Source organism: Rhizopus microsporus, assembly GCF_002708625.1.
Source record: "Rhizopus microsporus ATCC 52813 unplaced genomic scaffold scaffold_7, whole genome shotgun sequence".
NCBI classification, from domain to species: domain Eukaryota; kingdom Fungi; phylum Mucoromycota; class Mucoromycetes; order Mucorales; family Rhizopodaceae; genus Rhizopus; species Rhizopus microsporus.
The window spans coordinates 991,095-1,016,280 of record NW_019671922.1 but is presented as its reverse complement, the minus strand read 5'-3'; the positions used below and the strand labels follow the sequence as shown (position 1 = coordinate 1,016,280).

The 25,186-nt window shown below is 36.9% G+C and overlaps 11 protein-coding genes across 11 annotated transcripts; 6 read left to right on the top strand and 5 right to left on the bottom strand.

Annotated features, from left to right (window-relative positions):
• Positions 1-448: 448 nt before the first annotated feature.
• On the top strand, positions 449-2,121 carry RHIMIDRAFT_281760 (uncharacterized protein). The gene is made up of 2 exons (XM_023613020.1): positions 449-1,320; positions 1,365-2,121. The coding sequence occupies exons 1-2, from the start codon at positions 750-752 to the stop codon at positions 1,682-1,684; spliced, it is 891 nt and encodes a 296-aa protein (XP_023466949.1). The 5' UTR covers positions 449-749; the 3' UTR covers positions 1,685-2,121.
• A 76-nt stretch (positions 2,122-2,197) lies between these two features.
• On the top strand, positions 2,198-4,063 carry RHIMIDRAFT_308427 (3-phosphoglycerate kinase). The gene is made up of 3 exons (XM_023614565.1): positions 2,198-2,277; positions 2,325-3,009; positions 3,089-4,063. The coding sequence occupies exons 1-3, from the start codon at positions 2,213-2,215 to the stop codon at positions 3,587-3,589; spliced, it is 1,251 nt and encodes a 416-aa protein (XP_023466948.1). The 5' UTR covers positions 2,198-2,212; the 3' UTR covers positions 3,590-4,063.
• A 123-nt stretch (positions 4,064-4,186) lies between these two features.
• Positions 4,187-4,996, top strand: RHIMIDRAFT_251296 (uncharacterized protein; the record flags this gene model as incomplete). The annotated part of the gene is made up of 4 exons (XM_023610819.1): positions 4,187-4,278; positions 4,331-4,392; positions 4,456-4,526; positions 4,580-4,996. The coding sequence occupies 4 exons, from the start codon at positions 4,187-4,189 to the stop codon at positions 4,994-4,996; spliced, it is 642 nt and encodes a 213-aa protein (XP_023466947.1).
• On the top strand, positions 4,854-6,855 carry RHIMIDRAFT_130691 (WD40 repeat-like protein). The gene is made up of 9 exons (XM_023605540.1): positions 4,854-5,368; positions 5,427-5,690; positions 5,745-5,879; positions 5,928-6,011; positions 6,062-6,125; positions 6,184-6,312; positions 6,369-6,575; positions 6,628-6,722; positions 6,771-6,855. Exons 1-8 carry the CDS (start codon positions 5,021-5,023, stop codon positions 6,720-6,722), a joined length of 1,326 nt encoding a protein of 441 aa, XP_023466946.1. The 5' UTR covers positions 4,854-5,020; the 3' UTR covers positions 6,771-6,855.
• Positions 6,719-8,298, bottom strand: RHIMIDRAFT_287569 (PLP-dependent transferase; the record flags this gene model as incomplete). The annotated part of the gene is made up of 3 exons (XM_023613485.1): positions 6,719-6,849; positions 6,906-8,025; positions 8,077-8,298. The coding sequence occupies 3 exons, from the start codon at positions 8,296-8,298 to the stop codon at positions 6,719-6,721; spliced, it is 1,473 nt and encodes a 490-aa protein (XP_023466945.1).
• A 1,078-nt stretch (positions 8,299-9,376) lies between these two features.
• Positions 9,377-10,847, bottom strand: RHIMIDRAFT_237249 (uncharacterized protein; the record flags this gene model as incomplete). The annotated part of the gene is made up of 2 exons (XM_023608727.1): positions 9,377-9,694; positions 9,762-10,847. 2 exons carry the CDS (start codon positions 10,845-10,847, stop codon positions 9,377-9,379), a joined length of 1,404 nt encoding a protein of 467 aa, XP_023466944.1.
• Positions 10,848-12,283: 1,436 nt separating this feature from the next.
• Positions 12,284-14,818, top strand: RHIMIDRAFT_251292 (lanosterol synthase; the record flags this gene model as incomplete). The annotated part of the gene is made up of 7 exons (XM_023610818.1): positions 12,284-12,475; positions 12,541-12,659; positions 12,721-13,065; positions 13,118-13,362; positions 13,419-13,798; positions 13,853-14,672; positions 14,727-14,818. The coding sequence occupies 7 exons, from the start codon at positions 12,284-12,286 to the stop codon at positions 14,816-14,818; spliced, it is 2,193 nt and encodes a 730-aa protein (XP_023466943.1).
• On the bottom strand, positions 14,778-16,477 carry RHIMIDRAFT_130635 (P-loop containing nucleoside triphosphate hydrolase protein). Its single transcript, XM_023605539.1, has 10 exons — positions 16,439-16,477; positions 16,371-16,379; positions 16,191-16,314; positions 16,095-16,142; positions 15,899-16,029; positions 15,778-15,847; positions 15,429-15,729; positions 15,088-15,378; positions 14,939-15,034; positions 14,778-14,882 (listed from the first exon to the last, which is right to left on the bottom strand). Exons 1-10 carry the CDS (start codon positions 16,460-16,462, stop codon positions 14,876-14,878), a joined length of 1,101 nt encoding a protein of 366 aa, XP_023466942.1. The 5' UTR covers positions 16,463-16,477; the 3' UTR covers positions 14,778-14,875.
• Positions 16,478-17,005: 528 nt separating this feature from the next.
• On the bottom strand, positions 17,006-17,403 carry RHIMIDRAFT_237246 (uncharacterized protein; the record flags this gene model as incomplete). Its single annotated transcript, XM_023608726.1, has 2 exons — positions 17,006-17,248; positions 17,299-17,403. The coding sequence occupies 2 exons, from the start codon at positions 17,401-17,403 to the stop codon at positions 17,006-17,008; spliced, it is 348 nt and encodes a 115-aa protein (XP_023466941.1).
• An 814-nt stretch (positions 17,404-18,217) lies between these two features.
• On the top strand, positions 18,218-19,177 carry RHIMIDRAFT_251290 (uncharacterized protein; the record flags this gene model as incomplete). The annotated part of the gene is made up of 3 exons (XM_023610817.1): positions 18,218-18,569; positions 18,627-18,710; positions 18,771-19,177. 3 exons carry the CDS (start codon positions 18,218-18,220, stop codon positions 19,175-19,177), a joined length of 843 nt encoding a protein of 280 aa, XP_023466940.1.
• Positions 19,178-19,266: 89 nt separating this feature from the next.
• On the bottom strand, positions 19,267-24,886 carry RHIMIDRAFT_130593 (uncharacterized protein). The gene is made up of 17 exons (XM_023605538.1): positions 24,737-24,886; positions 24,076-24,689; positions 23,667-24,021; positions 23,364-23,607; positions 23,125-23,314; positions 22,990-23,066; positions 22,688-22,930; positions 22,575-22,634; positions 22,348-22,519; positions 22,203-22,297; positions 21,770-22,150; positions 20,609-21,720; positions 20,356-20,554; positions 20,122-20,304; positions 19,909-20,069; positions 19,618-19,849; positions 19,267-19,561 (listed from the first exon to the last, which is right to left on the bottom strand). Exons 1-17 carry the CDS (start codon positions 24,871-24,873, stop codon positions 19,382-19,384), a joined length of 4,635 nt encoding a protein of 1,544 aa, XP_023466939.1. The 5' UTR covers positions 24,874-24,886; the 3' UTR covers positions 19,267-19,381.
• Between the last annotated feature and the right edge of the window lie 300 nt (positions 24,887-25,186).

Below are 25,186 nucleotides of genomic sequence, written 5' to 3'. Positions count from 1 at the left end.
GTTCTCTCTGTCGTGGTAGCATTGAACTCATAGACTGACCCATACGACTGATAGTACGTAAAGAGAGAGTAGACATATTAGATGCAGACTTTACATTTCTATCTAAAACTTCCGGTCTTTTCTTTTTTGGAGAACTAATATTAAGGAGTGGCATGAAATAAAAAAAAGTAAAAAATAAAATAAAAAAGAAAGAAAGAGAGTGTGAAAGAGGCACAAAAACTGGAGAATATCTTTTATGTGAAACCTAATCGGAGGAGAGAAGAAGAAGGGAGAACAAATTTAATCGGGGTATCTTTTTATCCTTATAGTCATTTACAATGCAAAAAAAAGTATTCATATAATGAAAAGTATTCTTGACAGTGAAAACATATGCAGGCAAATTTTCTTTTTTGGAAAATTGTTTTTTTTTAAAAAAAAATTCTTTTTCTTTTATATATTCCTTTTTCTTTTTCTCTTTTCTTTCTTTATATAGATCAAGTGTATAGACATCATATGGAGCAAATTGCCCCCATGCATGAAGATAATTATTATCATCAACAGAATATAAATAAGGTAAAATAGGTTGTTATTATCAAGTATTTATATTTTTTTAAATCATCGTAAATTTTTTGAAGCTGAATTTACAACCTTCGAATATATTGTCAACTACTATAAATAAACCAAGACCACGTTCACTGACAGAGGAACAATGGAAGACATCGAAAAATAAAGAGAGTTGGAGGACTAGAAAAGAGACAGAAAATTGGAAAATGTCAGCCAAACCACGCCATGCTCAGCTCATACAAGACGAACACCACTTGAGAAGACAGTCTGCACCCTTATTTAGTACTCAGTTGAATCGTAAACCACTTCCTCAAGAACCAATACATCAACAACAACAACAACAGCAGGAACCTTTGCCACCTGTTGAATATAACCCCGTTGATACTGATAGTTCTATTTATATGAATCCTGTTCAACAGCATCCTGTAGGATTCATTCAACATCACCCCACCTATCCTTTGTTATACAGCCAAGAAATATATCCTTACCCTCAGCCACCACAGACAGCTGCAGATGCTTACCCAACCATGGCGCCATCAGTGTATCCAAATTATCCTCCAATGCACCCTCCAATAGAATATCATTCCGGCCTTTCACAGCATGAATATCCTCAATATATACAACCAACGCCTATGATGGCTCCTAATATGACACCCAACATAGTGGCCACTCCAGCCTTGGCTACAGCTCCTCATCAACGAATTATTCCACAAACATTGTCTGATCCACCTGTGGATAACAAGAGCGAAAAGAAGGACACTAGTGCAAAGAATGAAAGTAAGAATTATATTCTTATTCTACTGTAAACTAATTCAAAATAGAGAAAACGAGACAGATCACGGTTCAATCGATCAATAAGGAGCATAGAGTCTGGATAGATGTATCGCCTACAGAGACAGGTCTATCTTTGGCGGAAAAAATTCATATCATTGCTACATTCAGAACAAGAAAGATTGTTTCTATAACAACAGCATCAGGAAGAAAGGTACCGTTGGATAATAGACCAGTGTTTGGTAGTTGGGTTGATATGGAAAACTTTCAAGATGGTGAACGATGGACTGTTGAATGGTGCGAAAATGATAGAGGAGTGGTGGATAGACTGATATCAAAAGTAGTTCAGGTAACTAGTTGTGGTGTTTGACCTATAAAATGTATTAATAATGACCTAGGCTGGAGGTGGTAAACGTCATAAAGATCATATAGCAAAGGATAAATAAATAATAAAAAAGACATAAAAAGTGAGGATATCTATAATAACATCGGACATGGAATCTATTTGCTAAACGTGTGACATATGATCTCTAAGTGAAAGAGGAAAAAGTTTATCATAGATTAAATCAGTGATATGATATCTTGTACTTTTTTTTTTGTCCGATTCTTTTTTCGTCCTTTTCATAAACAAGAAAGAAAGGAAAAGAGAAAGAAAGAAAGGTTGACGTTTAAAGATACGAGCATAGTTGTAATACAGCAAGCATGTGCTTTCATAATAAAGTACGCGTTCAGAGTCTAATGAAATTCCGAATCCCCATCGAGGACACATCGTCCAATAGATAATGTTGGATATTTTTTTTTGTGAAGTCATGATTTTTTTTTTCGAGAAAGTATATTAATGCTAAATAAATTCTCTTTTTCTTCTTTTTCTTTTCGTTTTAAACATCATTTTTCAGTAATGTCTTTATCAAACAAACTCTCCATTCGTGACCTCGATCTTAAGGATAAGCGTGTCCTCATTCGGTAAGTGAACGCGTTCAAGGTGAACTCTATGCTCACTTTCTGTCTAGTGTTGACTTCAATGTCCCTATGAAGGATGGTGCCATCACCAACAATAACCGTATTGTTCAAGCTCTTCCTACTGTTCAATATGCTCTTGATAATGGTGCATCTGCTGTCATCTTGATGTCTCACCTCGGTCGCCCTAACGGTGAAGTTGTTGAAAAGTACTCTCTCAAGCCTGTTGCTACCGAAGTAGAAAAACTCTTGAAGAAGCCTGTTCAATTCCTCAGCGACTGTGTTGGCCCCGAAGTTGAAAAGGCCTGTCAATCTGCCACTGGTGGTAAGGTCATTCTCTTGGAAAATCTTCGTTTCCATATCGAAGAAGAAGGTTCTGCCAAGAAGGATGGTCAAAAGGTCAAGGCCGATCCTGAAGCTGTCCAAAAGTTCCGTGCTTCTTTGACTTCTCTTGCTGATGTTTATGTTAATGATGCCTTCGGTACTGCTCATCGTGCTCACTCTTCTATGGTCGGTGTTGACCTTCCTCAGCGCGCTGCTGGTTTCCTTATGCAAAAGGAACTTGAATACTTTGCCAAGGCTCTTGAGAACCCCTCTCGTCCTTTCCTTGCCATTCTCGGTGGTGCCAAGGTCTCTGATAAGATTCAATTAATCGAAAACATGCTTGATAAGGTAAACGCTTTGATTATCTGTGGTGGTATGGCTTTCACTTTCAAAAAGACTCTCAACAACGTCAAGGTAATAATACATCATGGGTTTACCATTTGGGGAAACATAGTTCAAATACCGATGCTCATCCCACATTTAAAATTTTTAGATCGGTACCTCACTTTTCGATGAAGCTGGTTCCAAGTTGGTCGATAACCTCGTCAAGAAGGCTGCTGAAAAGAATGTCAAGCTCGTCTTCCCTGTCGACTTTATCACTGCTGATAAATTTGATGCTAATGCCAAGACAGGCTATGCTACCGATGCTGACGGTATTCCTGATGACTGGATGGGTCTTGACTGTGGTGAACAATCTTCTAAATTATTCCGTGAGGAAATCTTAAAGTCCAAGACTATTGTCTGGAACGGTCCCTCTGGTGTATTCGAATTTGATGCTTTTGCTAGCGGTACAAAATCCGTCCTTGAAGCTGTTATCGAAGCTACTAAGGAAGGCGCTACTACCATCATTGGTGGTGGTGATACTGCCACTGCTGCTCTCAAGTGGGGTGCTGAAAAGAAGGTTTCTCACATCTCTACAGGTGGTGGTGCCTCTCTTGAACTTCTTGAAGGCAAGGAACTCCCTGGTGTCACTGCTCTTTCCAGCAAGAACTGAATCCGTAGCAACGATATCTCTAATAATAAGAAAGCATTCACTTGTTTGTTGTAAAAGCATATTTGCATATACATACTTCATTCTTACAGAAATAAAACATCTGTATTCATGTACAAAATAACGCCATTGACTATCCAGATTTATATTCTATCTTGGAGAAAGAACCCTAAAAGGTTATAGTGATCTTATACGTTAAAGTGATAGCAGTAATCTAAAACATGATATGAAAGTCAATTTTGCCTACTTACAGCATATCAAATCGAACCTGTTCTACCGTCAATGTTTCCTCAAATGGCTACTAAAACTGCTCCATTGCCGTTCAATACCGTATTTCAGGTACATACTATCTTTTGTCCCTTGGATTAAAATGAAAAAGATATAATCATTTATTAATAAGATAAAATCCTATATCATGACAATTAAACAAATGAACAAACAATAATAACCTTACCTAGTTACTTTGGAATTATAAAACATTAAAACAATGAAGTTTCAGCGCTGTTCAAAATGAAGGTGTGGTGGGCCTGTAGAGCAAGTCACGTGGTACTTGATATTTTGCTTTCACATTTTTATGTTCTTTTCTAAACTTGTTAAACCATGTCTCTGAATAGCAGATATCGCGAAAGAAAATATAATACATCTGATAATGATCGTTTATTAAGAGCATTGTCTCAACCAGTCCAAGCATGGTATTTTAGTCATTTAGTTTGAAAGCCATGCTAAAATTAACTGGTGTCTTAGGGATAAAAAGTGGGCATTACATTCTAATTCAAAGACATTTCAAACATATAAATGGGTCAAATGTAAATAGAAAAAAAAGATAAACAAGAAAAAAAAAAGACTCTGATTCTAATCTTTTGTAATAGCTGAAAGACAAATTGAGTTTGAGCAAGATGAAGAAAGCGAGCCTGAGGCAGATCTTGTGGAGACAACTCAAGTAAAATCACTATTATCTTGTATGATTTATCTGTAATAACATTTATACCCAAGGATATTAGTAACGAAACAAAGGATGTGAATATGGAAGAAACAGTAAAGATTGAACCGGAAACAACAGTGAACAATGGACCTGTAATCAATAAAGCAATTGATGCCATTCAACAAGAACAAGAAGATGATGAGAAACGGTCTCATACACCAAAGTTAGATGATATATCTGATGAAGAACCAGAGCCATCGTTAGACAATGAAGATGAAGATAACGATGTTGATAATATAAATGATCCATCTAAACACCCAGCATTTGCACCTCATGCTCAAGCGCACATGACAGACGATGACTTGATGACAGATTCTGCTGCTGCTACACCCAATACTTTTACAGAAAATAATACACCTATGCCTAGCAATGCTGAAGATGAGACAATGGAAGATGTCACAGAAAATAAAGCCAATACTTTACAATAATAAAATATTTTTTTCTTTTCTCTAATGAAAATAACATTTAGTAATCTTTGCTCTCATGCTTTCCATCAAGTGAAAATATCACCTGATGGACAATATGTAGCAAATGCTGTAGCCAATAGACTTGTTATTAGAAGATCAGGGGAAGAACTACCGGCCATTCACGTGTTTGAGTGTTCAAGGCCTATCAACTATATCCAATGGTCACCTAATTCAGAGTGTATATTGGCAGTGAACTATGAATTCTCGCGAATTGAAGTCCATTCCATCATGGATCCCAAATGGACTGCACATATTAGAGATCCTAGTTTCCCTATTGCTTTAGCTCAATGGACAGCTGATTCCAAGAGTATATTGTGTACAGCAGAAATGGGTGTAAAAAAGAGAAAGCATAGAAAAAACAAGAAAAAAACTAAACAGTACTACTTTTTAGTCGCGTTTAGCAATATGGAGTTTATCAAAGAAGGAGCAGAGATATATCAACGGTGTAAAGTTTAGAGACAAGTGTATCGAAACTAGTCCGGATGGGAAATATACTGCTGTAATCCACAAACGCTCAGGGAAAGACGCCCTGGGCATTTATCACAGTGCATCATTTATATCCTTACAACAGTTTGAAGTAAACACGACTGACTTGGATAACATGAAGTGGTCTCCTGATAGCTCATGTATTGCTATCTGGGATAATTACTTATATGTAAACATTTATACAAGGATATAGGAGACAGATAGACTAATTGGTCTACATTAGCATACGCTTTCTGTTTATCGACCTGATGGTTATCTATGTACAACATATAATGGATATGAGCATGGATTGGGCATAAAGACAGCCAATTGGAGTCAAGATGGGAAACTGCTGGCAATAGGAAATTATGATCAAACAGTATGACTGTGTTCTTGTAACGAACTTGATAACTAATAACCTATGTAGATACATCTGCTATCAACAATGTCATGGGACTTGATCACCATATTAGAACATCCCTCTACTCTAAATAATAGTACTACACACATAGTAAGAGCATTTTAATATACAAAGCTCATTTTTACTCAATCGAAAGATAGCAATTGTTTGAAGAGACAACTTTTGCTAAACCACAAATACCTACACTGGAAACAGTGATTGCATGTAATGGCTCTATATATAAAACAAGATATCCACATACTGAATCTCTATTGTCGTGTAGATCAAAGCATTGTAAAAAGACCATTTAATTTACCCTCTCTTAGATTAGACTACAATCAACCTAATCCAAAAGTAGGGATCGGAGTATGCCAATTCAGTAAAGACGGAAACTATCTTGCCAGTAGAAATGGTAAACTACAAGCTAATAGTGTAATGTAATCCTTTGCTTTAATCATTGGGCATTAGATAATATACCAAATGCATTATGGATTTGGGATGTAAATCGCTTAATATGCCGTTATATTGTCTTATTTAGAAACACTATTAAACAAGTCCTATGGAATCCAAGAGAAGATGGTATATTGGCAATTGTTTGCGGCGATGAAAATATACATTTTATGAAATTGACTACCGAAGGAGGAATAGAGTTTATACCATCCACAGTACCAACAAGTAAAAAAGAGAAAACAACAGCAAAATAAACAAATGCTAACTAATGGAGTAGGTGATTTCTTTATCAGAAAGGCAAGATGGCATTCAAATGGAAAGAATTTATTACTTTTAGATCAACAATTGTATTGTTTAGCAGAGATGACTTAGGTATGCTTTTCAATAAATTCTTTATGGAATTTTTCTAAAGCACCACAGAATTCGTCAAACAAGTGCTCTTCAGGTAAGAATGTGGATCTAAAGTGCCATGTTCCTTCCTTTTGTCCAAATCCGGAACCTGTGGGGTTGGGTTACTTAGTGACGGAACCGTGTGAATTATTTTTTTTGTATTACCTGGTATAACGCAAACGCCAGTTGCTTCGAGCATAGCTAATGAATAGTAAGCATCAGCAGCCATATCTAACTCTTTAGCCTTTTCAACAGCCTTTGGTGGTAAGGTTATCTGAGGGAACAAGTACATAGATCCTTGAGCTGGTTGACAAGTGACGCCTTCCATTCTGTTGAATACTTGTTCTAGTTTTTTAGATCTGCGACGTAAAGATTCATAAATAGACTCAATTTCTTGCTTGTATGACTCATAAGAAGGGTCCCCTGGCTTGGGAGGGTTGCACATTAAATCCACCAAGATTTGTCCGTGGACATTTGGACAAAGAGAAACAGAGGCCATCTTGTATATTTGTTCTAATACTTGACTGTCCAAGTTTACACATTCAAAGTATCCACCACGACGTCCACATTCACCAATCATTCCTTTTGAAATAGAGTGGAATGAAACCAGTTCCAAGTTTTCTCTTACTTCGGGTATGGGATGATCCATCAAGGCTTTCTTGAAGCTGACGAATGGTCTTTCTTCTGGTTGATAAATGTTTGTTTGGTACACCTCATCTGCCAACAACACAATTCTTTGTTGATAACAGAAGCTAACAATCTCTTCCATATTCTTTGCTGTAAGGCATTGGCCAGTAGGATTTCCTGGGTTGATAATAACAAGTGCCCTTACGTCTGTACCTTCCTTTCGTGCCTGTGTGATTACATCTGTGAGCTGATCAACGTCTAAGCTCCATCCTGTGGCTTCATTTAGATAATAAGGAACAGGTGTTGCACCATATAAAGCAAGTGAGGCGGAATAGAGTGGGTACTGTGGGATAGGGATCATGATGCCACTATTTGAGTTTTCAGTCAACAGGGAGAGCAATGTCTGTACACCTGAAGATGCACCTTGCGTCAAAAAGATATGGTTGGGGTCAGATGGATGGCCATCTCTCTCCTTGATGAACTGCGCGACCGTTTGGCGAATAGCCGGAACCCCTTGTGAGTGAGAATATGAACCAACACTACCAATGGATTTCATCAATTTCTTGGCTCTTTCTATAGCATCTGTGGGGTATAATTGGGACACAAGATGATAATTTTCCTTCTTCAGTAAATCAGGGTTATCACAAAGAGAAGATACCTAGTATATTTATTAGTTTTGCAAAAAAAAGTAATTTATTTATTTATTTACCTGTCTGTAGAACTTAATAGGCTGTTGATTCAATTGCTGAGGATTACCAATATTACAGTTGACGACCCTACTAAAAGGATATTCTTTACCCTCTTCCAGTTCTTGTTTAAGCTCTTCTGCACGTATAGCCAACTTTCCTCTAACAGCATACTCGACGTTCTTTACGAGTGGATTGATGGACTTGATAGTCATCACCTTTTCATAAACTTCATTTACAGTCATTTTGGGCAAATATAAGAGATAATCTTTTTTCGTAAAGAAAAGACATTGTTATTGACTAAGGACTATTTATATTTATCGTAACTGGGTATGAATTCACGTGATATTGTAACCTGGTAACTGACTGCATAAAAAAGTTATTTTGCGGGGAAAGAGGGGCAGTGCCATAGTTACCCGAGTTTTAGGTAACTCTTGTTCCATGAACTGATATTTTATATGTTTATTTCTTTCTTGTCTTCTTTGGGTGTTTAATTCTTAATTACACGTGCCTGTGTCAAGTGGACTGGGTGATCCCATTAAAAAGCAATGCCTACTATAAGGAGTGTGATAGTTATAGCGACAAAAGGTTTACCCACTTAAAACAAGTGACTACGTCTAAGGCTGATGATAACGAGTGCTTTGTCAGCTTATTTCAGTAGCTATGATCACACTCACTATGTATTTTGAAGATATAGTGTTTTAAAATAGCACCGTAACTGATACTGTATTACAAGCCATTCACATTGAATGAGTGTACAAAAACATAATAGCTCCTGTCCTTTCTTTATTTTACAAAAGGACAAATAAAAAAACAATGAATTTGATGTATAGCATCACTTATCTCTTATTGTAAATAGCGCAGATTCTTTTTGTAGATAATGACTCTTTTACAGTCTAAGCATGACTTTCATGTAATCATCAATATATATGTTCTTTCTTAAATACATAACAGAACCTTAACATCCCTACGGTTACTTGAGCATATCAAGTAAAAAAATGAGCTCTACCTGACCAACCGTTGTTTTATATTCCTGTTGTATTCGGTAATAATTATATTTTGTTATTTATAATAGCTCTGCATTCGTATGCATTTCCATTCATATATGAATCGTACTGATATTAATAAGTAATCTTGAGTCATAGCAGGTAGCCAGTAGAAAAAGTGCCAAGTAACTGACCGAGGCTGGTCACTCCTTTTTAGATGATTATTAAAGCGAAAGGAAGCTTTTTGAGCAAGTAAGGTCGCCAGATGCGCAAAAGTTCTTTATAAGGATATGAACTAATTTACTTTTGCATTGTTTAAATTCAATACATTATGCATTTATTTGTTTCTGCTGGAAGTCCTTGTTTTCTTCTTGCGAGCCTTTTCAATTTTGGCGCCCCAGTATTCTTCATATTGATCATCTTTAAAAGGGCTTTCGGTATTTTCTTCTCTCTCCTTTCTTTTTCTGGATGGATTGAAGGATCCAGCAGAAAGGAACTGCTGCCAGAGTGTAGCTGATTCCCAGAAAATAGTATTGCCATGCTTTATAAAGTCCTGTGTTATCTTTCCAGAGTTAACATCAGGCAAGGGTAGATATGAACAAAGCTCATTGCGCTTTTTCGCGGGCAGTTTTTTTAATACTTGAGGGATGAGTTTCTTTTTTTTTTAAAAAAAAAAAAAAAGCGTTAGATTCAATTTTGATGCTGTATTTTCATTTATTTACCTTCATGTCTGCTTCTGCAAGTGGGCTGTATTTGTCTTGCAAGAGCTTATTCAGTTCATTATTTACATTTTCATCTGTAATAGATTCATGCTGGTTATTTACAATGTTGGTGGTAGTGGATGGATTTGCTATATTTTCTGTGCTCTGATCGTCATTTGTTTGTGCAGTTGATGTATTTTTATTGGTGGTCTGTGCTTCTTGGTATGTATCTTGGGTAACGCGGTCACTAAGCTGACTTGAACAGGCTTTGTTAGAAGCTGTTGTGCTAGAGGCGTTATCTATCCTCATAGGTTCTTCTTGAAGATCTCTTGGGGTATCCTCTTCAACAGTAGCAGTAGCAGCAGTGTTTTTGGTATCAACAGGTTCATTTTGGACGCTTTCAAAGGTATCATCATTAATAGTGCTGCTATTAGCCGCATCCTCAGTATGTATGGGCTCTTCTTGTACAACTTCAGGGATATAATCACCATCAGAAAAGAACTGATCAGGTTGGCTTTGCTCATCAGGGCTAACGATTGAAAAAAGGGTTGGCTGCCTTCTGAGCTTATAGGAGTAAAGAGATTGAGCATCCTTTGTTTTTACGATATCTTGATGCATCTTCGACTTTTCATGATACTTAGAGTATTCATTTTTCTCTGTCAAGGGCATCTTTTGCTGAGAGTGCTTTACTGGTAGTTTAACTACATCAGAAAGCTCACTTGTAAGATATTCATTGTATGGGTCAATCTGCTTCTGTAAAGCGGCCGCACCAGGCGTAGGGGAATGTACTTCATCTGAGGCATGGAATGTGCTTGATTTAACATCGTCTGTTACATAATCTGATGTCTCATCATAGAAAGGTGAGTTCAGCACAGTGTCCTTAGTTTGAGAAGATAAGTTTGTCTTGGACTTGTGCTTGATAGTATCATATTTGGTATTGGTTGAAGCGTCATTCTCATGCTTCCAAGATTCAGTAGCTTGCTGACTATCAGATTGAATATCGCTCTCATCTGAGTAAGGGCCGTATGGCTTCATATACTGAGAATAGGTTGTTTCTTCAGAAGCTGTTCCTTGAGCAAGCGTTTGAGAACCGCCTTTTTGATTCATCATAAAAAAGTTTAAGATTTAAAAGATAAAGAAAAAAGAACAAAGAAAAAAAGGAGATGGCCGTTAAAAACTAAAAATACATGCTCAATACGCGTAACCTTATTAGCAGATGTTTTATTCTAAAAAAAATAGTCGACTGTCTTAAAGTGATATAGGTCATAAACAGCCTTTATTCAAGCATCGTTATGCATATAAAACAAGGGAGTATATATACTACAGATATATCAAAGCAAAGATATCAAATACGCGCTGTATACATGCTGATTATGTTTATAGGGTATCATAATAAGCACAATAGGCTTAAAAGTTGAAGTCATGAGCATTTTTACCTTCAACGTAGACTACATTAGCTACTATTATATCCACTCATGTAAGAGCGCGCATGGTCGAACTTTAACAATGATATGCCTTTATTGATCTCGCCTTTTTACTACAGGATGTTTTATCATGGAACCCTTTATGTTTTATGCAGCTTCAAGATATATCACATCTTCTGATGTCAAAATACCGAAAACATGAAACAATGAAATCATTACTGCCCCTTTGTTGACAACTTAAATAGGCTCCTTCACTAAGTGTATTAGCCAATCAGAGATAGCTTTTATTGTCATTCTTTGTCACAAATAAACAGACTTTTTTTCATGGCAAAAAAGAGAAGCTTGGACTATGATGATCAGTCTCGATATCAGTAACCAGTAGGCCTCATGCCTTGGATTTTAATGTTACTATCTTAGTATTGAAGGCTTGGGAAAGCTTGAGTCATTATACCAGAACAATGAACATTTATCAAGACAATTCACGGCTGAGCCAACTTTTCTTCAATTTGCAGCCTATCAAACATTGCAGGATATGATAATCACGCGATTTTTGACTATATTGAATTTATTGAGTATTAATACTATCATTTTGTGGTCACATGCAAAGATGTAAAACAGTGAATATAGTTAACAGTTATTACACAGTTAATGATGAGTCGAAGCATATTAACGTAAACAGTTTTGCAGCTAAAAATGATTGATGTAAGCAAAAAGGAAGCTTCATAAGTGATAAAATTTAAAGTCAAATAAACGGGTCTTTTAAGAGAGCTTTAAGAACCCAAGACTCGATTTATGAGTACTGATATTAGACATATATATATATATATATACCAGGTAAATCAAGGAAATTGTATTAAAATATAAAACACGACTATTGATTTCAACCAAGAGAAAGAACATCGTACTTTTCTTCCCCTTGAATAAAATACCTCTTCATTTGTTCTGTACAACAAATACTTGTAAAAATCATGATTTTCAACTTTGCTGCATTTGGCTCCTAATTGGACGGATAAACATTTATTCCTTCTGGTACTCTTACCGATACATCAAATTGACTGATAAATATACACACACACGCTTTTTCTATCTCTTTCACTTTATTAACAACTAAATATCAAAATGGGAATTCTACCAGAGGATTTTCCTTCAGCTAAACTCAACTTGACTGCAAATCCTCAATTTACTGATCTCACTCATTGGCGATTAAATGTTGATGAAGGTTCACAAATCTGGCAATATCTCGAAACAGAACAGGAACGTCAAGCACGACCTCAATCTATTTGTGAAAAATATCACTTGGGTCTTCCTATTGTAAACTGAAAATAACACTATGCTCCCTACACAAAGGCTTGATGAGCTAACAGCCGTTCTTATAGGACGTCCCTGAACTAGAAAAAGCAAAGACACCTTTGGAAGCAGCGCGTAATGGTTTCGAATTTTATCGACGTCTTCAAACTGAGGATGGTCATTGGGCAGGAGAATATGGCGGACCTATGTAAATAGAATGTATGAAGTATATATATGCCGTGATCGCTAACCGTTTCTATTAAACCTAGGTTTCTATTACCTGGCTTAATCATCGCTCACTATGTCACTCGTACACCTGTTCATGAACCCACTCGACTTGAAATGATTCGGTATTTACTCAATAAAGCCAACAAGGAAGATGGTGGTTGGGGAATTCATATTGAAGGTGTTTCTACCGTCTTTGGTACAGCATTAAACTATGTAACCCTTCGTATCTTGGGTCTTGGTCCAGACCATCCAGCAATGGTAAAAGCAAGAAATACTCTTCATAGACATGGTGGAGCTGCTGCAATTCCTGCTTGGGGAAAATTTTGGCTTGCTGTCTTGGGCGTGTATGACTGGAATGGTGTGAATCCAATTCCACCCGAGTTGTGGTTAGTATAATGCACGGGTTGTCTAATGGATCATATTGAAAATTATTGTTAGGGCTTTACCAAAGTTCGTCCCTCTTTATCCGGGTAACTGGTGGGTTCATTGTCGAAATGTTTACCTTTCTATGGGCTATATCTATGGCCACCGAGTCACTGCGCCTCTGACTACCTTCACCCAATCTTTACGTGAAGAACTTTATGTGCAACCTTATGACACGATCAATTGGGACAAGCAAAGGAATAACGTTGCTGAAGTCGACTTATACATGCCTCATACAAAAATAATGGACGTCGTCAACTGTAATGCTATTACTTAAAATGTTCGCATGTATCACTGACACTGTCTTTGTCAATAGATGCTTTGACCTATTATGAATCCTTTGCCAAAAAGTTCACTGCTCTCAGAGACTATGGATTAAAAGAAGCAGTAGAGCAGATTCGTATGGAAGATGAAAACACATACTATATGGGTATCGGCCCTGTGAATAAAGCAATGAATTGGCTTGTCTGGTATCATCACTCGGGCAAAGATTCGCTTGAATTCAAGCTGCATGTTGAGCGTAATGCTCATTTCCTTTGGCTGGGTGCAGAAGGCATGATGATGAATGGCACAGACGGTACTCAACTTTGGGATACAGCTTTTATCGCACAGGCATGCGCAGAGGCTGGTTTGGCAAAGAACGCCATCTATCGTGAAAATATGGTAAAGGTTCTGGAATTTCTGGACATGACTCAGGTAATTGATATTAGACGCTGTTTTTCTTATATCTCATTTCATCTATTTTTGCAGATCAGAGAGAACCCCAAGGATATGGAACGCTGTAACCGTCAAGCTACGAAGGGAGCCTGGCCATTCAGTACAAAGCGTCAGGGATATACTGTTTCTGATTGTACAGCTGAAGGTCTCAAGTCATCTATCATCCTTCAGACCATACCTGAAATGCCTACGATTATCAATCCAGAACGCTTTCTTGATTCCGTTGACATCTTACTGTCCATGCAAAACCGTAGCGGCGGGTATGGTAGCTATGAAAAGAATCGCGCCACACCACTTTTGGAAGCTTTTAATCCTGCTGAAGTATTTGGCAATATTATGGTGGAGTATGAATACCCTGAATGTACAACAGCTGTCCTGCATGCACTCCGTACTTTTATCAAATTAAACCCTGATTATCGCAGAGATGAAATTGAGGCAGCATGTCAGGGATGCGTAAAGTATATTAAAAGTGTGCAAGGCCAAGATGGTTCATGGTACGGTGCATGGGGTATTTGTTATACTTATGCCGCTATGTTTGCTCTTTCCAGTCTATCAAGTGTAGGAGAATACTATGAAAACTCCGATAGCTCAAGAAGAGGCTGTGACTTTTTGATTCAACACCAGAAAGAGGATGGCGGTTGGGGCGAAAGTTACAAATCATGCGAAGTCCATCAATATTGTCAGCATGAACAGTCTCAAGTTGTAAACACTGCATGGGCCGTGATGGCCCTTTTAGATGCTAAATATCCTCATAAAGAACCTATTCGTCGAGGTATTGAGCTAATCATGAAAAGACAACAACCAAACGGTGAATGGCTACAAGAAGCTATTGAAGGTGTCTTTAACAAAAATTGTAAGTAAAATATACTTCAAGTTAGCTCTATCTCTAATATATAGTTGTACATAGGTGCAATCTCTTATCCCAACTACAAGTTTTCTTTCAGTATCTGGGCCTTAGGTAAATACACCAAAGTGTATGGTGATAACATCGACCCCTAATTGATGATTAAAAAAAAAGTGGCATTTATACATGTTTTATTGTTATCATTACTTAATCTAAATTCTATTAATATAATAAAGTTAACATTTGCTTTAAATAACAATGAGTTGGTTACTTACTTTTTGACAATTTGAACAACATCTTCATCCATCAAGACATGTTCTTTACCAACCTTTTGTGGGTTATGCTTTACAGAAGCTCCCCAAACATATGCACTAATAAAAGGTATGAATATCAACATGTAAAGCTTTTCATAGGTCATATATACCATTTGAATTGATCAATGATCGATTTGTGAATGCTATTACAGAAATCTTCTACAGTACACTTATCTTGTGTGAGCACAACTGGTTGCTCATAATCTGGCAGTTTTCCTTTTGGTTTTGTATAGATTCTGACAAGGTTTAACTTTTGCCACATCACTTCTAACAGTTCATCAAAGTTCCATTCATAGTTTGCGCAAATGGGAACTGCATTAGGAATCTTGTATATGAGGTCTAATTCTTCAATAGAGATTTGATCAATCTTGTTTAAAACGTAGATAGCTGGAATATAGATACTAAAACAGAGTCAGTAGCCAAGCTAAAAAAAAGATTGTTGTCCTCTTACCGGTTTCCTTCTACAACATCAATGAGATCATCAATCGATGCGTCTTCCTTGAAGGCTACATCTGCGTTATGGATACGATATTCACTCAACACAGCCTTTACTTCTTCAGATGTGACTTTAGTTAAAGGAACGGTGTTGGTCATGTTGATACCACCCTTCTCCTTCTTTCTAAAAATAATTGCAGGTGGCTTCTTGTTCAATCTGATACCGAAACCTTCAAGTTCTTTTTCGATAATTCGTTTGTCGGTCATAGGCTTCAATACATCCAAAACAATGAAAATAAGTGAACATGTACGAGCAACTAAAGCCAAGTTAATTCAATATGTCCAATGCATTCTTTTTTTCTTACCTGCAATGACTTGACGACCACGACCTTTACCATCCTTGGCACCTTCGATAATACCGGGAAGATCAAGAATCTATTTATGCAAATAAGGTGAATGAATCACATATAAGCAAATGATGTTTACTTGAAGCTTGGCTCCTTTATATTGAATAACACCAGGAACTGTTGTAAGGGTAGTGAATTCATAGGCACCCACTTCGGAAGTGGTACCCGTCAATTTAGACATTAGAGTTGATTTACCCACAGAAGGAAAACCTATGATATGTATCATTCAGTACTACTGTGTCAAGAAAATAATAGGGTGTATTATTGCTAATTACCAACAAAACCAATTCTAGCAATACCCGTCTTTGCAACATCAAAGCCAACTTTGTTTATGTTTAGATAAAGAATGATCAATGTCAAGTTTCACCTACCTCCACCACCACCTCCTCCTCCAGAAGGTGTAAGTAATTCACGCTTTAATTTTGCAAGTTTTGCTTTCAGTTGACCCAAGTGATATGAAGTGGCCTTGTTTTTTTGGGTCTTGGCCATTTCATTCTACATTGAACTGAATTTAGTAAATTTAAAAAAAGAATCGATAATTCCAAACATACTTCGATTTCCTATTGATTACTGTTAATAATGACCTCTTTTTTTTTTTTTTTTTCATAGGCTTGGTTACCTTGATTTTCTCAACAACACTCATCTTATTAAAGAAAAAAAAATAGTGCCAAAAAAAAAAAAAAGGTTCACTCAAGGTGACTTTTTTTATTTTTCTAAAAATTTAAGATCAGTGAGGGTAAATGTCAAAATTCCAAAAAAGGAAAAAATCGTTAATACGAAACCGAATCATATATGAACTGGTTTCTACTTATCCAATGGTAATCAAATAGCTTGTGCTATGAAGCCAGCTCGTCGCACTACCACTTCTTAGAAGTGTGTATTTCTTCAGGTGAACGGGGAAAAAGCATATATGTGTCTTTTTTTAAAGTTGTAGGCTGAGCTTTGGGCAAAAGGGAGGAAGGTCCTTCTTGAGTATTATATTTGCCATGGCCAAAATCCCAATTGCTGCGATTGACATCACGTCTCTGTTGCTGGTAATTCTTCCGCACTTGAAAGCTGGGCAATCTGTGTTGAAACAACGTGATGTACCCAAGACTGGGTGAGCAAGATGATGATAGCAGTAGATACAGAGTTGAGAGGTCATGTACTCATTGGTGATTATGGTAGTTGCATGGCGTTCATGTTATCATTGTAGCCATTTGCTTCCTCTACGCTCATATGCCTTGATAGCTCTGCCAATTCCTAATCCTTGATTCCCGATTGCCATAACTGGGTGAAATCTTTTCGAATCTTGAAGTACAAATTGTCGCTCTTTGGAAGTTATGCGATCTTTTACAGTTCTAGTCTTTATTTCCAAAGTTCTTCTTTGTCTATTTATCTTTTTCCCATAATAAAAGTCTCTTAATGTTTGCCTTTCTTTCACTGTGGCCTATAACTAGTGATTAATTTGTGTCTGTTAAATGATCCAATATGATTTACAATAGTATATCTTTTTAATGGCACAAGGTGGAAGAAGTTTAAGCCTGTGCTTGTTCCAATCCACCCACACAACTTTGCATTGTAATGAATTCTTATATTGTCCATAATAAGATGTATTTATTCAACTTCATTACAAGTTGCTGAACAAACTCTTTAAAAGTTGCACCTGTAGAATGATATTATATGTCTGTGAAGGTTTTTTTTTTTTTTTTTTAAAAAAAAAAAAAACTTGATTCCCCTGAATTCGACAATAAAATCTTATAGAAAAGGAATCAATGCTTTCCAAAGAAGCATATGATGAAAATTAGATATTCCACATAATGATCAATACACATTTAATAATCATTTGTTTGACCCTCTTAGAAGGGGGAAGGCTGTTAGAGTACCGTTATCCGTTAAGACTAAATAAATAGTGCATGCATGATTACACTTTTTGTTTTGCTTTAGATGCTTTGAAATATGTTTTAATTTAATTAATTCAAAGAATAATAAAGATGTCTCATTGGGCGCTTTTGAAAGATCTTCATCCTCCCTTGTTTGTTTAATACATCTAAAACAGGAAATTAAATATGCAAGGGATTAGGGACAGAAATTATATATTAAAGAAAGGTATAACCAAACATGAACTTTGAGTTGAAAATATCATAAATATATAATCAAAAAGAGAAGATATATGTTTAATAGGAATACATATATCAGCTTTGATTTATGTCTTTACAAGCTAATTTTATATACATGTTTATACATAATGAGAACGATATCCCCGCAAAGGTAAGGAGCTGATATTAAACTAGGCAAATGTGTATATAGTAACTTTAGTCACTTGAAAGCATATATATATAAAAGGATGACTACACATTTGAAAACGAGTTGTTCTTTGCTTTTCTCCATCAAACTATTTCATTATATACACACAAACATGTCATTAGCAAACCAGCGGTGTCTCTCCATATGTCATGTTATCATGTTGATGTTGGTGCAATTGAATAGCATACTCGTTATCTCTTTAAACTCTGCTCTGTTGTATAATGTGAAGAACACGCCCTTGGACGACATTATCGGAAAGCCTGATCTTGAAGACTATAGCCTACTTCTCTTGGGACTCGTCTCGTTCTTTAGCTCTACACTTTTACTCTTGACTCATAGTAGAACCGTTACAAGAATATCATTCTCATATTCGTATCCGTTGTTAGCAGTGGAAATCATGATATCCATTGTCTTGATAGCTTTGCTGATAACAACTACGACTATAGTTGCGAAGCCATCTCAAGGTATATATATATACAAATCATGACAAGTCAAAAAACATTTACTCATGACATTATTAGTAACGGCTTGTAATTCAGCAATTTCTATTGCTTCTGACAGATACAACAACATTTGTAATATCTTTCGCGTCTCAGTTATAATGAGTAAGTGATTTGCAACATTATACAACGAAAGCAAACATATATCTTTTTTTTTTTCTTTAGCATACTTGACTGTTCTCTCATGGGTACTTGTGTTGCTTGCCACGCTCTTATCGTTAGCCTATACGCCTCTTACTCCTACGTTGATCTATACGGTAGAGTCTCCATTGGATGATTCTGTTCAGAACGAGAAAGTGTCCATCAGGCAATACGGCCAACGTAGCGCAAACATGAAAGGCAAAAAGGATCTTGTGTCAGAAGGTTACCAAGATGACAAAGTGAGCCATTCTTCCACAAGTAGCTTGCAAAGTTACGTTACGTACCCTCCAGCAGTTGCAAAGTCTTTATACGAAAATAGATCTGGTAGTTCCACACAGGATAGTAAAGAGACACAATTATCAGACATTAGTACATTAGTTGGCGACAGTACTTCTCCTTCTCTGATAATTGATGGAGAAAAAAAACGTTGATTGGCGTTGGGAGACAGAAAAAGATTCTTGTTAAAGTGATTAATAAAAAAAACCAAACAGTTCAAACACATATTTCTTTTATATATATGCTCTTGTTTGTGTAATAAAGTATTTGCCCATTCAACATAAGCGTATACTGTTCATTATGAATTTATTAAAGTTTAAGAGACATCAGTTGTTCCTTTTATTGGTTTACTAACTCTTCTAAAGTTCATCTTTCAAGTGTTCCTTTATAAAGGGCTTGTCTTGCTTAGGTAAGTTAGAGCTTCCATCTGCCGTAATCCGCTTACGTAGCTCGTCAATTTCTTTATCATACGTTTCCCATTCTGGCACCTGACGACGAGCACGATCCAACTTTGGTTCCTTTGTCAAAGGATTGTTGCACTACGGAATGAGACTTTAAGAATGCTATTTCGTTTGATGAAACTTTTTATACTTACTAGATCGATAGTTTTGGCCTTTTTAAGACTCTCATCACTACACCAAGTTTCACACCAGAGCCATTCTTGTGGCAAAGAATAGATGGGAACAATATGTTGCATGTTGTTGGGTAAGTCTTGATCAAGATTAGCTAAAGAGTTTGGATCTGCACTAAGCTGCTGATATTGGGCACGCAGACGATCACCTGCTGCTAACTGTCGGAAACGCACCAAGTCAACTACATAAAGAGCACTACGTGTCCCCATAAATAAAATTAAATATACAGAAAAAACATTATGATAGTTGCATACCTAATATGATAAGGCTTTCCTCTCAGATGGTTCTTCCAGTACCCTTCTTTCCAGAATCTAAAGCCGTCCATTTCTGTTCGATCTGAACAGAAAGGTGTATAACCATAAGGTGCACCATGAAGGTCCATATCAATAAGCTCCTTTAGGTCAGTTCTGACAATCTAATCAAATGCTGTTAATATAACTTTTGATATTGTACTTTAATGCATTTACCTGATCCGCATCCACAAAGATTACTTTATTCAGGCTCAATGGGAACAATACATCCAAGAATAAAATCTTGTAGCCCCAAATAGTACGTTGTTTTTCATGTTGAGCTCTCAGCCATGCTGGCCATTTGTATGTTACCATCTCATAGTCAAACCCATATTCTTTTGCCATATGTGGAACAAAGTCCTATTGTAATTGTTATTCTATTGTTTATAGAGTCCTGTAGCTGTCAAATACCTTGAACTCGGGTGATAAGAAGTTCTCAATAAACCAGAACTTTACAGTGCTCTTGGTGTGCTTCATGACAGATGCCATCATTATAGAAAGGAATCTTTCATACAATTTACCAGAGGCAACTGAGAATATGTTGATTTCAGCATTAGTAGCCTTGTTAGTCAATGATAATGCGCTTTCAGTTTCCTTTTTTCCAAATATCCTAAATGATGATGAGTTAATAAACTTTGTTACATGTCACACAATCGTGCTTTACTTTTGATTTATAGAAGACCAAAGTCCACCGGTATTCTCTTTTGACTTGGGCTGCGCTGGTTCTAGCACATCCTCATCCTCCATTCCAGGGTTCTTATGAACGAGTGGTGTGATTGTAAGTCCTTCAAAAGAAATCAATGCTAAAGTGTCATCAATTTTTTTGGAACCATTGAACTCTGTATTCCAGTTCCATTTTCCATTGGCTCCCACGTCCTGTATAGAATATACAGAGGAAGAACGACCCTCTCTTAGAGCTAGTTTCCAGATACCAGGAGAGGCTTTTAGCTGAAAATAGCCAAGGTTGGCCATGACAAGGGTGTCTTTCTTGTCCAGTCCAGAGGGAGAGATTAGCTCGAATTCAAGCCCACGAGGTGGTGATTTGTTTATCGAATCAAGACAGTGTCCTTCAACAAGTATACTCTGCAGCTCATAGACTGCAGATACTCCATGTTGATTGTCAGGGATTGATGTCAACAAGATGTTGTCCAAGTCCATGTTGGCCTCTTTGACAGTAACATGCCAAGCGTTAGTAGTTTCGACACCCAAGGTGTACAGCGGCTTGACAGGTAAATTGGCAAAATATGCGGTAGGTACTTGCTTCTCTCCAGTATTCGTATCAAAATGAGGCTCCTTATCAAATACATATCGATAGAATCTCTTTAGTGGCAACTCTTGTAGAGTGGATACAGGGTTTAGGTAAGTAACCACTGAGACACCTTCTATCTCAGAAAGTGTGTAGACAATAGGTGCTATTTTTTGAGCTGCTTCACTTAGTGGGTCAATGATCAGCCCAATTTCCAAAAATGTGTCGTCAGAATAATTGCCAGCTGTAAATTGAGTATATTGCGTACGAGGTATCTTTTGATATTGTCTTCTTCGATGCACAGGTTCATGACTCTCAATAACATCTTGAGTAGCCTGCGCCTTGTCATTTTCGATAATAGCAGTGAGCTTCATAACAGCATCAGATGTATTATTCTGCAAGTCCTTTTCACTTTCAATAATCGCTTTTTCAACGTGCATAATTCTCTTAGCATTCTCATATTGGTACAATGTCTCAAAGTCTTGGTTTGTAAACTGTATGTTTTCGCTTAGAGACAAAGGACCTATCACCTAAAAATAATTCAGTAAAACTAGTATTTTATATGAAATGTATAGTTACCCTTCCATTCATGATAATTCCAGTAAAGTCAGGCTCTAGTCCGTCTTTTACAAGAGCTGTATTGAGGTTTGACCATTTTTCTCTCTGAGCTTCTGTAACTATTTCGGTAATAGGAGTACCGGGTATAATAGGCACCGGCTCTAGTCCATCACCATTTATTTGTATAGCCACTTCACCAGGCTTCTGGCTGCTATTACTACCATCAACGTCTGCAAACAAATTTGTCTTTTGTAGGATCTCTTTTAAAGTGGCGAGATTGGTATCTTGTTCATAAATAAGCTTGCATAAAAGGTCCGAAAATTCTGGCTCATTTGTATCTTTTGTAGGCGCCTTGTATATGGACTTGTGTATAAAGGCAACTCTGACTTTGGGATTAGCTTCCTAAACTCAAAACGTTAGTCTGTATAACAAAGAACAATATGCAATACTATACTGCAAACAAAATAGCCTCTAGCAATAGCTTCAGTCCATTTGCTGTATCAAAATCAGATACAACCCAAAGGTTGGTTTTCACAAAGGATTCATGGTCTACATAGCGATTTAGTCTTTATGAATTCTTTTTTGGAGTGCTCCTTTACCATTCTGAAAGTACTTTAATCCTTTCGACTCTGTGATTGCATCAAATGTATGCATACGAAGTGGGTTAGTATGCGATACCAAAATATATGGATTGCGTTTCTGAACAACATTAGGCTGGCTTAGTGTGTATTCATAATAATCGAGATCTGGATCAAACTCTTGATTATATGCCTAAAGTGTACGAATGGTCAGCAAGCTTATGTACGTTATAAACAACAGGATGTACCATTGTCTGTATAAATCTTGTTTGCTCAGTCAAATGAGGCATTAAAGAATGAACCCATGGCTACTCAATAGATTAATATTCAGATTACCCAGCATCATCCTTTTGAATTTTACTCTTTCTTCGTCAAACTCCAAAAGCTTTCCATTCATAAACATGGTGCCCTCGTTTGGCTTGGATTGACTTATTCCCATGCGTTTCATAAATTGGCGTGTAGCTGTGATAAAAGCTTGTGACTGGTCGATGACTTGTTCAGAACTTAAGGTCTCATGAGCTATGGACATATGCCCATTGAATGCTCTTTCAATCATTTCAGTCGTTGCTCGATCCAATCCATTAGAACTAGTAAGCTCCAGGATCTGTAAAAAAAGAAAGAGAGTAAGTAACTTGTTTCTTGCAGAAACCCTATTGGCATTACCGTTTCCAAGAACTTTATGGCATCTCCTTTACCATTGTTTTTTACAAGGTAATATAGAGCGCGTGCCATTAAGGTAGCTGTAATATCATAATAAATATATAAACATGTTTTGCTGTATATATATTATCAACTTACAAGCTGAATTATCATCTTCAACAAGAGCTATGAGCCCAAACCTTATGGGAATGGTACGCTTGATCATGGTTTGAATTTCGTTTACAATCCTAGACAGAGATGCAGTGGAAGCTAAATCCTCAACTAGCAATAGGTTGTAAATGTTTTTTCTTATGGGGTGTAGCTGCCCTGGATAGGTTGGCTTTAATATCTATTGTTCTTTTAGTATTGTTTTAAGTAGAAAGCATAGCTTTAAATACCTCCATGATATTGGATGGCCAGTCTTCATATTGTGTGTCCTTCTCAATATCATTCCACCATACTACAAATGGGTTTTCAGGGGTATCTCTAACATCATATACACCACTTATAATATCATTGCCCATGCTTTCCCCCTCGGATAGTATTGGATTAGATATAAGTTCAATAGCTTCCCTGGAGGAAAATCCGATAGCCTGTATTGACTGGATAAGCTTTTTTTCGTCACGAAGAAGACGAGCAAGGCTATAATTTAACCCTAATTAATTTTTTTCTTTAAAAAAGAGACAATAGAAAGCACTTACTAGAACGGATCCACTTGACGAAGTTCAAGCGCTTTGCCGTTAATCCATACAGCGTTTAAACCACCTTGAACGGATGAATACTGGTTTTCCAGAACCTCATTTTCAAATTCCTTATCTAGTTCAATCATGCTAATACTCTTTGCATACTTTGGAAAGTCTTGGGCTAGAAGTGACATGGTTTCCAATGGATTGTTGGATTTTGCAATGTATTGAGCGGCCTTTAGTCCCAGTTGACCAATCTTTGACGGAGTTAGCGGCTGAATACTTGCTTCCTCAGTTGTGTCAAATAGTGCATGATTAAGTTTCTTTCCAAAGTTAAGTAATTTCTCCTTCAAGACATGCTGTGGTTTGTCATCTTTAAAAGAAATTTAGATTACTATGTAATAATGATTTATTCTCTGATAAATACCCTGTGTCTTTCTGTCGTCAATCACAAGATAGTCTGTCTTTTTCAATGCCATCTCAACACCATATCCTGAAAGATAAAGTGGCTTTTTCATGCTATCGGAGACAGGAGGTCTATAGCGAATGATGTATGCAATTTTATGCTGATCTGCAGCATCCTTGAGCCACGTGTAAAATATGTTGAACTTTGCTGAAAAGCTATCTGTGTATAACACAACTGTTGGCTTTTGTAACGTGTCATCAGTAATATGATCAAAAGGCAAGAGGTTGACATAAGCAGTGTCTTTCAAATCTTGTATCGTATCTGTCAACAATTCAAGGTCGCAAACCTGTTTATTTCCTATATGGACCCAAACATCGCACTGTTGATCATATTCTGTCAGATTGGCTGTAACCAATTGATTGTAGTACTGGAAATATGCTTCAATACGTGGTGCAGCCTCATGAAGAGAAAGCGATAATTTTAATAAGTCCACGTCAATTTCTTTTAGAGAAGCTGCAGCTTTGACAGCTTCTTCGTAAACCTTTTGAGGAGTCCAGTTGTAAGGCTCTTGATGCGTTCTGATTGTATCAATAAACCTATAATAGCTTTCCTCGTTATGCACAGCTATAGTTTCACTACATGAGAGATTAGATGTTGAACATGTCTTGGTCATTAGACTTACGCGACTTCCAAAAGGAAATCGGGGGCAAACCATGGAGCAACTAAGGTTAGATCTACCGTTGGTGAACTTGCATATGCTTTTGACAATAAGCCGCTCAGAGTAACAAGGCCCAGAATGGCCGTTGATATTCGAAGCATTTAGTTCAAAAAAGCAGAATGAATAAAGTTACACGTATTACTTGTTTCCATTAAATTACCACCGCCAAGCAACCGTCACAATTGGCCATTAACTGCCACGTTCTTCATCTCGATTGCTCTTTCTTTCTCCCTTTCATCTTTTTCACTGTACAAATACTCGATATTGCTACGTTTATTAATAGTTTCAATAAGAAATAAACCATCTTTTGCCTTGATCAAAGCATGATGGATCCTCTTTTGTGTGTATGTGTATGTAATGCGTGCGTTGGTTAGCTACTTTATCTGATTTACTGTTGCTTCTTTTGTCCTTCAA

Bases quoted from the DNA above. Each gene is read 5' to 3' on its own strand.
- RHIMIDRAFT_281760 (XM_023613020.1), top strand. From the start codon at position 750: ATGTCAGCCAAACCACGCCATGCTCAGCTCATACAAGACGAACACCAC. The intron at 1,321-1,364 runs GTAAGAATTATA...AATTCAAAATAG, and splicing joins CACTAGTGCAAAGAATGAAA to AGAAAACGAGACAGATCACG.
- RHIMIDRAFT_130635 (XM_023605539.1), bottom strand. From the start codon at position 16,462: ATGAGTGTTGTTGAGAAAATCAAG. The intron at 16,030-16,094 runs GTAATTAGCAAT...TACATATCATAG, and splicing joins TGCTAGAATTGGTTTTGTTG to GTTTTCCTTCTGTGGGTAAA. The intron at 15,035-15,087 runs GTATATATGACC...ACCTTTTATTAG, and splicing joins ATCATTGATCAATTCAAATG to TGCATATGTTTGGGGAGCTT.
- RHIMIDRAFT_308427 (XM_023614565.1), top strand. From the start codon at position 2,213: ATGTCTTTATCAAACAAACTCTCCATTCGTGACCTCGATCTTAAGGAT. The intron at 2,278-2,324 runs GTAAGTGAACGC...CTTTCTGTCTAG, and splicing joins GATAAGCGTGTCCTCATTCG to TGTTGACTTCAATGTCCCTA. The intron at 3,010-3,088 runs GTAATAATACAT...TAAAATTTTTAG, and splicing joins AGACTCTCAACAACGTCAAG to ATCGGTACCTCACTTTTCGA.
- RHIMIDRAFT_130593 (XM_023605538.1), bottom strand. From the start codon at position 24,873: ATGCTTCGAATATCAACGGCCATTCTGGGCCTTGTTACTCTGAGCGGC. The intron at 23,315-23,363 runs GTATTTAAAGCT...AAAGAACAATAG, and splicing joins GGCCATCCAATATCATGGAG to ATATTAAAGCCAACCTATCC. The intron at 19,850-19,908 runs GTATGCAACTAT...GGGGACACGTAG, and splicing joins GGAAAGCCTTATCATATTAG to TGCTCTTTATGTAGTTGACT.
- RHIMIDRAFT_130691 (XM_023605540.1), top strand. From the start codon at position 5,021: ATGAAAATAACATTTAGTAATCTTTGCTCTCATGCTTTCCATCAAGTG. The intron at 5,880-5,927 runs GTATGACTGTGT...TAACCTATGTAG, and splicing joins TAGGAAATTATGATCAAACA to ATACATCTGCTATCAACAAT. The intron at 6,012-6,061 runs GTAAGAGCATTT...ATCGAAAGATAG, and splicing joins ATAATAGTACTACACACATA to CAATTGTTTGAAGAGACAAC.